The sequence below is a fragment of the Scyliorhinus canicula genome, chromosome 2, assembly GCF_902713615.1.
Source record: "Scyliorhinus canicula chromosome 2, sScyCan1.1, whole genome shotgun sequence".
In the NCBI taxonomy this organism is placed as follows: domain Eukaryota; kingdom Metazoa; phylum Chordata; class Chondrichthyes; order Carcharhiniformes; family Scyliorhinidae; genus Scyliorhinus; species Scyliorhinus canicula.
In genome coordinates, this window is record NC_052147.1 from 148,521,305 (window position 1) to 148,534,586 (window position 13,282).

The 13,282-nt window shown below is 46.3% G+C and overlaps 1 protein-coding gene across 1 annotated transcript in view; it reads left to right on the forward strand.

The window, feature by feature from the left end:
* The window catches only part of pofut2 (protein O-fucosyltransferase 2), a 29,864-nt gene extending 20,161 nt beyond the window's left edge, over positions 1-9,703 (forward strand). Inside the window, exons 5-9 of the mRNA XM_038787590.1 lie at positions 2,422-2,488; positions 3,582-3,707; positions 4,531-4,711; positions 6,439-6,562; positions 8,039-9,703. Of these exons, the coding sequence (XP_038643518.1) occupies positions 2,422-2,488; positions 3,582-3,707; positions 4,531-4,711; positions 6,439-6,562; positions 8,039-8,192 (652 nt within the window). The 3' untranslated portion in view covers positions 8,193-9,703. The remainder of the gene's footprint in view (positions 1-2,421; positions 2,489-3,581; positions 3,708-4,530; positions 4,712-6,438; positions 6,563-8,038) is intronic.
* Positions 9,704-13,282: the final 3,579 nt, after the last annotated feature.

Below are 13,282 nucleotides of genomic sequence, written 5' to 3' on the forward strand. Positions count from 1 at the left end.
CATCCTTTTATCAACAGCAAGAACAGTGGCATTAATCTGTTTCTGTGCTGTTGATTCTGTGGAACCCAATATGACTGCGACCATAATGTGCTATTCCTCTTCATCCTTCTGAAAATGTCTGTAACCTCCGACATGGTTGAACACACCCTCTTCTCCATTCGAAAAGAGGATGCTGGAAATCTGAAACCAAAACACAAAATTCTGGGGACAAAGTTCAGTGGGTCAGGAGGTGGTTTAATTTATCTACTGATCACCACCAGAAATTCTCCTTGCATTGGCTTCCCTTCCCCTTCTCGCACACCATTCCCTTTAGAATGCTCCAAGGATTTATCCTTGGCTCCATATTTCTCATCTAAATGCTGTCTTCCAGCTACATCACCCAAAAACACAATGGACGGGATGTTCCGGTCCTTTTTTATAAATAATGTCTATCGTCACAAGTAGGCTTACATTAACACTGCAATGAAGTTACTGCTAAAAGCCTCTAGTCGCCACACTCTGGCGCCTGTTCGGGTACACTGAGGGAGAAGACAGAATGCCCAAATTACCTAATGTCTTTCGGGACTTGTGAGAGGAAACCGGAGCACCCAGAGAAAATCCACGCAGACATGGGGAGAACATGCAGACTCCGCACAGACAGTGATCAAGCCGGGTCTCGCCGACAGGATCTACCGGTCCTGCCGGAGGTTACCCCGCCATGGCGGGTTCCTCAGGCAGTGGGATGAACAAGCCATGTAAAAATGCCGTAGACATCAGCAGGACCAGGAGATCCCATCATTGTCTCATGGCGAGTGCCTCCACTGACAGAGAACATGCCACGATGGGAGGGGGTGGGATCCTGCTCAATGAATGGTTCCGCATGTATGCTGACCATATCCACCTCTAGCTCACCATTGCCACCTCTGACTTGTGGCAGTGCCTGAGCAGAAGTCTCCTCCATGTAAAACCAGAACTGATTGGTTCTGTGTTTTCACAACTGTTGCAAATGTAAACACAGGATTCTTATTGGATGTTTATGATAATTCCTTCTCTAAAGTATTTCTAAGCAGTTTACAGGGCATGGTGCAACATCAACAATCTCTTGAATCTCCAAGCCTAGCCAACAGTTACCACCTCTCAATTCTGACAGCGTCCATTTGACTGCCTTCATCTCCTTTGACCTCAAGTGGAGTTCCAACATCCCTTCCACTGCCAGATAATTTCTCTAAATTCATTCTTAGGATGTGAGCATCGCTGGCTGGGCCAGCATTTGTTGCCTATCCAGAATAAAGAGGCAGCCACATTGTTGTGGATCTAGATTGCATGTTACATGTTGGCCAGGCCAGGTAAGGATGGCAGATTTCCTTCCCTAAAGGACATTAGTGAACCAGATGTGTTTTTACAACAATCCAGTTGTTTCATGGTCATTATTAATGAGGCTAGCAATTTATTTTAGATTTATTAGGAACATAGAATTCTTACACTGTACCAACCCTCCGATAGAACACCCCGGCTGGGCCTGTTCCCGCATCCTATCCCAGTAACCCCATTTAACCTTTGGACACTCAGGCAATTTAGCATGGCCAATCCACTAACCTGTACATCTTTGGACTTTCAATTAGTTGCAATCTTTCAATTAGTTGAAATTAAACTGCTCCCCAGTTGCTGTTGTGTGATTAGAGCTCGTGTCTGGAGCATTACTCCAGTAACATTACCATCATGTTGCCATCCCTAATAATATATTCCCCACCAGGGCACCTAATTTCCTCTTTTTGTTGCAGCACTCAATAGCACTTAACAACCTTTAAAGCATTCCCTCTGCCTGACCTGAGTACTGCTCCATTGTCTGGTCATCAGACAGGAAAAGATTCGTCATGGGGACAATCCTCTTGCTTTTAGCCTCAGACCTCCACCTGTTTCGATTCTTTACTTTTCTCCCAATTTATCTGTGATATTGCTGTCATCGTTCTTCTGAATTCCGTGGTTCTTTTGAATGTGCGGTTTCACACAGTTTCTTCTCTACTGTATTAAAATTAGAATACCCCATGCAATCTCTCACTGTAACTCGATCTTTCTCTGGCCCTCAACAGTGGAACCCTCAATATTTTCTTCTTCAAACCTCAGTTTCAAGGCCACCTACTTATCCTTTCCTGATCTAACTTGCTGTGTGAAAATTGGCTATCACAATTATTACATCAGCGTTGACTACGTTTCCAAGGTATTACATTAGCTCTGAAAGACGTTAGGATGTCCTGAGGTTGTGAAAGGCACTGCATAAATTAAACTTCACTCTTTAGGTTCTTTAAATGCTTTGTTGGATTTGGCCTGTGGTCCCGGCAATGGGTGTAGGGTGAACTGCAAATCCAAAATTGGTCATCAAAACGTTTTATTACATGTTTCATGTTATAAGGCTTCCTGAGCAGGTATTTGATTATGTTCCAGGTCTGTAATGTTAGACAGAGCAGAAAACCTCCTTCATGACCATTATGCAGGCAAAAGTTACTGGGATGTGAGTACTGTAATGCTTTAAATGCAATTTTGGGATTTAAGCACTACAACCAAAAAAATAAGACATTTTCTACAATCATAGAGTTAAAATCCTTCCTATTCACCTACCTTCTGTCTCATCTATCACTTAACACTCGTTAAATCACACAGAAACGGTATTATCCAAACATACAATTGCTATGACAATTTCCTCCAGCCCTCTGAGACCTCTGCATATCTCCAATTCTGGCCTCTTGAGCATCCCCGATTTCCTTTCCTCTCCTTCACTATTGGTGACCTTGACTTCAGTCAACAGGACCTAAGCTCTGCATTTCCTCTCCCTTAACCCTTCTTCATCTTTGAGATGCTCCTTAAAAGCTACCTCCACCGTTCCAATATCTTGTTACATATCTGAATGTTACATTTTGTTTGAAGCGTCTCGAGATGTTTTACAATACCCCAGGGTGCTATGTAAATGCAGGTTGTTGCTGCTGTTTCTACATGGGTTCTGCAATCCTACGGCAACACGGTAGTGCAGTGGTTAGCACTTCTGTCTCGGTGCTGAGGTCCCAGGTTCAATCCCAGCTCTGGGTCACTGTCTGTGTGGAGTTTGCACATTCTCCCCGTATTTCTGTGGGTTTCGCCCCCACAACCCAAAGATGTGCAGGGTAGGTGGATTGGCCACGCTAAATTGCCCCTTAATTGGAAAAAATGAATCGGGCACGATAAAACATTTTTTAAAAAATGGATTCCTCAATCCTGTGGTCCGCGATCTTCCCGCTGACCATTGGGACATTTTCAGATTACACCTCAGGTCTCCATGTCATTTTGTGGGGTTATTTTCTTGCGTTCAGGAATCCAGCAGCGACAGCAGTTTGACATGTTTCATCTTTTAAGGTTGTAATAAGTACACCTGTCATCTGTTTTGGCTGAACATTCAATTATGTCAGAGTACTGTGTGTGGGAACTTGCTGTATATGCGATGGATGCTGAGTTTCCTACAGTACAACAGTAACCACACTTCCAAAATACTTCACTGCTTGATTTGGGACATCCTGAGATTGTGAAAGGTGCCGAACAAATGCAGGTTCTCTCTTCTTTCCTGTTTCTCACAGGCTCGGAGAAGCATGGTGTTCTCCAGACATCTCCGTATAGTTGGGGACGAATTCAGGGCAACACACCTGAATTCTACTGATGAACTAGACAAGACTCTTTACAATGAGGATTGGACAAGGATGAAGGTGAGATGTGACCCAACTGCAGGTAAACTCTGCAATGAACAATCTGCCTCACTTGAGTTAAGGTTACATTAGGAAGGTACAAAAACATAGGACTGGATTCACAATGGAGTTGAACTGTATCCTTTCACCTTTGGTATCAATGTGATGAACGTCTTCACATTTCTATATTCCAAGACGGGACTGGTTTCCTGGTCAATATTTATCCTTCAAACAACACCTAAAAACAGAATATTCAGTCAAAATATTGTGGGGGCATGCTGTGCATTGGTAGCCAAGTTTCCAACCACTCTTAAAAAGTACTTCATTGGCTGGAATGTGTTGCGGGACATCATGGAAGGCATTGTATTAAACACAAGTCCTATTCATAGCAGTGCGGTTTTGAGATTTTTAAAAAAATTGATAGAAGGGGCAGCATAGTGGCACGGAGCTAAGCATTGCTGCCTTACAATGCCAAGAACCCAAGTTTGATTCCGACCTTGGGTGACTGTCTGTGTGGAGTTTGTATCTTCTCCCCGTGTCTGCGTGGATTTCCTCCTGGTGCTCCGGTTTCCTCCCACAGTCCAAAGATGTTCAGGTTAGGTCGATTTGACATGCTAAATCGCCCCCTGTGTCCAAAGATGTGCAGGTTAGGTGCAGTTACGGAGATAGGGCAGAGGAGTGGGCCTTCGTAGGGTGCTCTTTCGGAGGGCCGGTGCAGACTCGATGGGTGAAAAGGCCTCCTGCACTGCAGAGATTCCTACACTCTAATTCTAATTTCATATGATTGCTGGAACATGGAGTGCCATGTCTAACTTTAAACTTCTGGAATCTCTTTTTGTTGCAGGTGAAGTTGGGCACTGCCCAGGGGGGCCCATACCTGGGCGTGCACCTGAGGAGAAAAGACTTCATCTGGGGCCACAGGAAGGATGTTCCCAGCATTAAGGGAACAGCCAAGAAGATTCACAGCCTCATGAAAGAGCTGAAATTAGACAAAGTGTTTGTGGCTACAGACGCCGACGAGAATGGTAATAATCCTGGTGTGGTTCAGTTACATTCCTTGATTAACAAGCTACATAGACTTCCTGCATCTGCAGTATTTTGCTTTTATTATCCTTGCACTCACTTTGTGTGTGCTTCTCATTTTTTGGAATTCACCCAGCCCATTAGTCCACACACAACGATGGGGGAGAGACTTAATCCTTCCAATTTCTCACTCTCAGTATCCTGGGCTGGTGTTTTTCTTTGGAACAGGAGGAGGCCGTTCGGCCCTCCAAACCTGTTCTGCCTTCAGCTAGAATAAGGTTAATCTGTACCTTTACTCCATTTACCCACCTTGGTCCCATACCCCTTACTACACTTGCCCAACAAAAATCTGTCGATCTGAGCTTTGAAAGTTTTAAACTGGCCTTGCCTCGTGCTTCCTGACATCACCCCAGAACAGCCTTGTTCTACCTTTAAGTCTATCTTAGCTCCTTTGTTCTCGACTGCTCCGATCAGAGAAAATAGTTTATCGCTACATATTCTTTTCTTTTTAATAAACATTTTGTTGAGGTATTTTTTGGTATTATAACAACAACACAATAAACAACGTACATGACTCTATTAACATAGTGCAAAAGCCGTCTCCCTCCCTTACAGGTCCCACCTTTATTAACCCCCTACTCTAAGCTAAACTAGCTACATATTCTTTTAATTATCTTAAAACACCTCAGTTGGATCACCCCACAAGCTTCTATTTATACCAGTCATGGGCAACCTAAGCTAACGGTTCTTCATCTCAGTGGGCCACAAGATTGCAATGTGTTATAGAAAATGCTGAATCATTTATATATTAATAGACCTGCCATCAACTTCAAAGCACAGCTCTCACAGTCAATGTTGTGAGCAATCAGCACACACCTCACTTCACTTGCCCTTGCTTTACGTGTGGGATCACTTCAATCATACCGGTAGGAAAAAAACTGCAGACTGAAATGAGCATAATGTGGCAGCACTGCACATGGGCAACGGTCAACAAAATGTCTTGTGAGCCGTGCTCAGAACCCAGGTGGGTCGCATGGGGCCCCCAGGCCTCGGGTTGCCCACTAATGAAGGGGATACAAGCCTAGTCTATGCCTTACAATTTATACCATTTTTTAAAGAAAACTTTTATCATTGGGCGAATCTGTGTTGCACCAGTTCCAAGGCCAATAGGGTGAGGTTACCAAAACTTAACACAGAACTTCAGATGGGATTTGACCAGAGCTTTATATAACTGTCGGGGAAACAGTCTGCCATTTTCTCTTCTAGCCCCTCGGAATAAGGGCGAACATCCCTTTACCCTTTTAAATTCTCCTTTTTTGCGCACTGCTAGCTTTGTGTTTTTTGTGCCCAGAGCCCTAAATCTCCTTCATTTAAAAGAAAAACAGCTGGTTGACGTTTTACATCTCTTGCTGACCTTTCCAGAGCAGCAAAAATGAAGAACTGATGGTATTGTTCCAAGGGAGTGTTTGTTATTTCTGTGCCTGGTCAGGGTTTGCTGGTATCAAGGCTGAAACTCCCATTTACAACTCCTGGAAGCTTTTTTAAAAAAATAAGCTCAAAATACATATTTAATTGGGAGTGCAGAATAAGTTTGTAACTTGCAACGTCTTCGGAAGAATGAAGACGGTGCAAAATGTAACAAAGTGAATAACAGGTAATGGTGTGCCTTCTGTTTCTCCCATTCCACTAGAATTGGCTGAAACTCCATTTAACTTCTTTATCCTTTTAGAGCTGGTGGAGCTGAAAAGCCTTCTCCCAAAGATGCTTCGATTTGAACCGACCCAGGAGGAGCTCCAACTATACAGAGATGGGGGCATCGCAATTATTGACCAGTGGATCTGTGCTCATGCCAGGTAGAGGCAAAAGGTTGAGGCACTTGCTTTCGAACTGGAAGCTGCTAATTCAGCAGAAGTTCGGCAGGGCTCTGACTATCTCAGCATCCGCCAGCAGTCAGGGAAGCTCTGAGGTCTAATTTACATCCTCTGGATGTCCCAAAACACTTAGCAGTCAATAGAATTCTTGGAAATTCAGTTGCAGATGTAATGCCAGAAAAATGCAGCAGCAGTTTGCGCAGAGTGAGCTCCTACAAACAGCATTGGGATAAATGACCAGATAATCTGGCTGAAGGATAAATATTGGCTTGGACTGCCCTGTTCTTTTTAAACAAGATATTTCCCTTTGAACCAAGAAGGGAACAGGCCCTTGATTTAACATCTCAACTGAAAGACATTGCCTCTGACAGTTCTGCACTCCCTCAGTGCTGCACTGGGGCGTTCAGCCTAGAGCTTTGTGTTTCAGTCTCTGGGTGTAACTTAAAGCCATAATCCCCTGACTCAGAGAGAAAAGTGCTTGATACCCATTAAACCACAACAAACTTTTTCTGTTCGTTTTTCATCGGTTTCTGCAGTAGATTTACTAGGATCCTGAATAAATTGCATTTAATCTTAAATATTTTAGTTTAATGCTCCCAATATAATTACACATGAGAATGGCACATTTTCATCCCTCCCATTAGTTGGGGAGGAAGCATTCCTATATGCATGTCCTTATTTCAGGAAAATGCCAATCATAGGGTGAATGAGGGAAACTACCGGCCCATTCGGCACTGCACGATGGTTACTTCAATTAGAATGTAGGTGGGGAAATAGGGAATGATCCCAAAATACTGGGGTATGGTGACCTGATGCAGAGGAGTCAACAAAACCACCAACAATATCCCAGGTGCTGCTCAGCCTGTGGCATCTGCCGACATGCCCATCAGAATCAGGTCCTGGGGACCAAGATCGCAGTCAGAGTGCTTCATGTATCTTCGGCCTCAGAGGAGACAACGAAAAGAAATGTGCTGAGAAGGAGGGGTTGTGTGTAAATGTATGACAGGACAGTGAATAAAAGAAAGTTACTCCTGATATTCATTAGAAAGTACTTGTTAGAGAATATTACAGCCACTCTTGTGTCTGGTGGCTCTTTGACCAAGCTATCCAATTTGTCCCATGGGTATTTTTCTCTTCCAAATATTAGCCAAGTTTCTTTTTGAAAATTATAGGAGAATCTGTTCTCATTGCCCTTTCAGTCAGTTAATTCCACAGTGTAACAACCCGCTGTGTAAGCAGATTCCTCCTTGCCTGCTGACTGAACTGTGGTCAAGCTGCCAAGACCCTCGCAGGACACACTGCTCGGAGTTGCCGGTCAGTGCTGCGTGTGTCTGACGGGTTACGCGGCTTCTCTCCTGACAGGGGATCAGGTACCAGGTTCAACTCTCAACTAGTTTAAATCTGTGGGCTCTAGTTCACTAACTACAGTACTGCATAATTAATCTTCTCTCCTTGAAGGTACTTCATCGGGACGTCAGTGTCGACATTCTCATTCCGTATCCACGAGGAGCGGGAGATTCTCGGCTTCGAACCCAAAACCACTTACAGCAGGTTCTGTGGTGATGAAGAGAAGGAATGTGAGCAGCCTACACACTGGAAGATCATGTATTGAATGGGATGGGAGCATGCAGTGTCATAGCAACGTGCCTGCAGTGAAGTGATTGGGGCTACAGTACACAACTTTGGATGGGCATCACTCTTTACAGGAGGCCTGTTCAGTCACACTTGTCTAGAAGTATATTTTCCCAAGCTGTTATTTGGCCCTGTCAAAATACACCATTGTCAGTGGTTCCCTGTTGCCGAGAAAGCAAGTGTCCCAAAGGCAAACGTTCCCAGGAGGGGCTTATGTTAGATAAGGACTATGAGATTGTCTTCCTTCACCGGTTCCTACCAGGACAGTGGGTGGACAAACAGTAGATTATTTCTCAAAGTAGTATGACATTTCCCCTCCCAGCTTTCAAGGTGGGTGTAGCAAAATTCATCAGAACTTGTCCCATTAAAGGGGTAAGACAAGGAGCTAGTGGAAATTCAACATGAGTGTAAGAAGCAGCTGAATATCTCCTGTCTTGGCCTCCTTCTGTAAGACTGCTGGGAATGATGACACAAGCAGCAGAACACTTACTGCCAGGCTTGCATGCCCTGCTGCCAGTTTCATAACCTAGTCCTGATAGGGATTGTTAAGTTAAGTCTTCAGTGCCGGTAAGTTACAACCCTGTAAGTTTGAAGATGCAAAGGAGATGTTTTACAAATGTCAGCCATCCTACAGTCTTAGGACCAGAGACACCTCCTACTGAATGTAGTTGCTGATTAAATTTAGTTGACAGTGCCTACAGTGACCAAAGAAACTGACTCCCAAGTGCCCGCTCTGGGTTCACCAGAGCCTGCCAATCATTTTGTGTCTAATAAAGGAATGAGCTTGAGGTTTGGTTACTATCTCCAATCCTGATGGTTGTCATTCATTGAGTTTTAAACACCAGTGCCCAAGCATTAGGTTACATTCTCTTGGGCCCACATCCATTAGAGTTTTCTTTGTACCATTTTGCAGGGTTTGTGATTGTCAGGCATTCGAGTTGAGAACTATTCTCCAACAAATCATCTACAGCACCTCCAAAACGGAATGTTTGTCCCCTTCTCCTTGAACCCAAGTATGACCTATTAGCACCATGTTTAAGACAATAATCTGAATTAAGAGAGTGAAGACTGACCAGTCCAGGAGCCTCATTTCCACAGCCTTGATTAAAGAGGGATGGTGACCTTGGTACGGTTGCACCAAATCTATACAAACGCCTGTCCACTTTGGCACTGGCCACTCCCCAGAAAGCAGTGTTAACTCTGAGCTGTGAAATTTACTTAACAGGATTCGCCTGGCCTGTAAAAATGGGCAAACACTAAATATTTTATACTGTCATTGTATAAATCATGGGATATTATATGCCACTTTATATCATAGAATCTAATGTTTACAGTTGGAGTTGAATTTTGGGTGGTTTGTACTCATTTGTAGGAGGCAGCCTTTTGCTGTTGCCGCCCACTATTGAGTTGATTGTGGCTGTATTTAATAGAAAACATTGTATAGGCAGCTGTGTAATTTGTTCAGAAAAATAAAAGTACGATTGAAATGCAGCCCCTGGAATATCTAGACAATCTGGTTCGCCCTTTGAATACCGAGGTTTACTTGTAAAATGACAGCTGTCGGACTCCAGAGCAATTCCATTACTTTGGACGCAATTCTGCCATCCGGGACTGAACTGTGACGGGAGTGTTTCCTGCTGCGGAAGCTGACTGGAAGACACACCATTTCTTCTGTCCCCGGTGTAATTTATGGTGCACCTGGGGGTGTAATTTTTTATTATTGTCACATGTAGGGTTACATTAACACTGCAATGAAGTTACTGTGAAAATTCCCTCGTCGCCACACTCCGGCACCTGTTCAGGTACACAGAGGGAGAATTCAGAATGTCCAAATTACCTAACAGCACATCTTTCGGGACTTGTGGGAGGAAACCGGAGTACCCGGAGGAAACCCACGCAGACACGGAAAGAATGTGCAGACTCAGCACAGACAGTGGCCCAAGCCGGGAATAAAACCTGGGACCCTGGAGCTGTGAAACAACAGTACTAACCACTGTGCTACCATGCCACCGTATTCCGTGGTAGAGCGGGCTTGATGAAGTATATCTGGATGCCATGTTTAAAAGGCGCCCAATATCACTGACCCATCATTAAAGAAAGAAGATGGATATCCTGGAATACTTGAGGCTGGAAGATGACCTTCTCAATGACATTGAAGCTGGAAGATCCAACTGAAAGATGCTTTTCCCGCCCACTCCTGTGAAGTTCCAGGGTCACTGGCAGCATCCATCCTGAACTCAAGAGGCAGCGCCACGCATTCTTCAGTTAAGTCCTGACTTCTGCACGCCATGTTCCATACGTATTCCCGTCAGGCCTTCATCTGCATCCGAGTAACGGGATGTAAATTGTTTCAGGCATGCCTCCAGCGAGTTTCCCGATCTGCCATGGAGGGAAGATCCCACTGAAATTTCATGCCAGCTTAAACCAATTTTTGGGCCTTACGCTAAATCTTCCCCGCCATTGATTCCCACCATGGGTGGATTCTATCCTTTGTTTCATCCACTTTTAATATATTTTGCCATAAATGAGGCTGTTTGCCTTTTCTCCTATTCTCTTCTCAGCTTTAACATCTCCACATTGAGATTTAACACTCCTCTAAGGAGTGGCAATCACCTTCGGATTGCCACTCCACTCCTATTTATTTACTTAACACGCACTGGACGCCACTTTTCTCACCCAGTATTCTACGCCACAACTCCTCAGAAATGTACTCTATTCCAGTATGTTTAAATGTCCCTAAGCCACTTTGAGATGCTGCAGAGAGAATTTTTTTTTCTTCATAAATTTAGAGTATCCAATTCATTTTGTCCAATAAGGGGCAATTTAGCGTGGCCAATCCACCTACCTTGCACATCTTTGGGTTGTGGGGGGAAACCCATGCAAACACAGGGACAATGTGCAAACTCCACACGGACAGTGACCCAGAGCCGGGATTGAACCTGGGACTTCGGCGCCATGAGGCCCCAGTGCTAACCACTGCACCACCAGGCTGCCCTTCTACAAAGAGAATTGAAGTGTTAAACGGTAAGTGGATCGGGGGTAGGGTGGGTCAGGGGATGGAGAGATAATTGGCAGTCAGAGAGGGTTAGTAGTATAAGATCGGGGCCAGTTTAGCTCAATTGGCTGGTCAGCTAGTTTATGATGCAGAGCGAGGCCAACAGCGTGGGTTCAATTCCCGTACCGGCTGAGGTTATTCATGAAGGCACCGCCTTCTCAACCTTGCCCTTCGCCTGAGGTGTGAACCTCATGTTAAATCACCACCAGTCAGCTCTCCCCCACAAAAGGGAAAGTAGCCTATGGTCATCTGGGACTATGGTGACTTTACTTACTTTACTAGTATAAGTTAGAACTGGTTGTAATTCTAACTTTTCTTGGGTGACTCCTGGTAAGTGAGTCGGAACCATCCAATGTCTCCGACTTTTGGAGGGTTCAAGATTCAGGATAATTGCCCATTGGAATGCCAAATGTTGTGACATGAATGGCCAGAGCAACATTGCTATTCTGACCCTTGATGCAATTGACGATGCCAGGGTGCCACCCTGCCCAGATACCAACAAAACTGGTGGTCTCCAACTACTTGGGGGACCACCAAAGTGGGGACCAGTGCTAAACGGTGCCTGGCTGGGGCCTCCCAAGCGAAGCTGGTACATCCAGGATGGCCGCACTGTCAGATGAAGAGAGATTGACTAGGTTGGGATTGTTCACGCTGGAGTTCAGAAGACCTCAGGGCAGGATTCATGGACTTCCACGGCAGCAAAACTGGCGGCGCACCTGGACCCATAACCACCGGGAGTGGGAAAAAAACAGGAGGAGTACCGCCGGACCTGCGGCCCCTCACCGTGGCTGAGCAAAGGGCCCCGGACGTGGTCGGCAGGCCTGAAGAAAGGAAAGTCGCCAGGGTGGAGGTTGGCCCCAGGCAAGGAACTGAGACCCCGCTTAGTCGCGGTTCCCTGTATATGCCTGTCACCCCCCCATACCATCCTCACACCCACACCACCCTTACCCCCACCCCCACCTTACCCCACACCACCATCACCTCCAGCCTTACCCCAAACCACCCCCGCCGTCACCCCCCACTACCCTTGCACCCACTGGGCTACATGGTGGCCCCGGCTGACACCGTGGATCCTGCCCCTACATGTCACCCCTCCCCATCCCCGGACCCCTGGCTCCATTGGTGCCTGCCACCTGTGGGGGGCCTCTGGCCCTGGCACCCGTCCATGCTGCCAGGGGTACCATCAGCTGGCATTGTTCTTGCCAGCGGTATGCTCTGCAGCCCTTGCAAGGCGCCGCTGTAGGGGCCACTGTGGGCATTTTTCTTGGGTAGGTTGCCTGATGCACCGCCAGCGGGTGGCAGTCAGGGGGGTGGTATGGTGGCGGGTAGGGACACCCATATGGCCTGTGTCACTCTGCAGAACCATTGGCCAAGGTAGGCGGTCAGTGGGGTACGTAGCAAGATGGCTGCCTTGCAGGCCGCGTCAATGGCGGTCCGTGACTGGGCACGACCCCAGTCCCGTGGGTGGTTGCCTCAGCCACACGGCCCATTCCCCTGTTATCCTCTCCCCCACGGCCCTGGCAAGGCCCCCACCCCAGGCAGCCTGGCCAGTGACCAGCCTGGCAGCCCATGATGCGCCTCTCTGTGTCCTACCTCGCCCCTCTCCCTCATCAGCCAAGATGCCGATTTCACATTTTAAAAGCACAAGTGAATCTCGCCATCGGGAATTCAATCTATTGGACTCAGAGAATCGCGGAGGTCCCGGAGAATACCGGGTCAGGCCCACTAATGATATACAAATGGTGTATGCATTGACCCCGCAGTCGAGGCGGCGGAGAATTGCGATTTGGGGTCAAATCGTCACCCGCCACAATTTTGGCGTCTGAACCGATCTTGACGCGGCCAATGGAGAATCCTGCCCAGGTTCTGAGGGGACTTGGGTGGGTACATTCTGAGAGGATGTTCCCCCACCCTCTGGAGATATCTAGAACTAGGGCCACAGTTTCAAAACAAGGTGGGCTGGATTCTCCAATCACGCCAAAATCAGGGGCAGCGCCGCTTCCACAATACTCCGT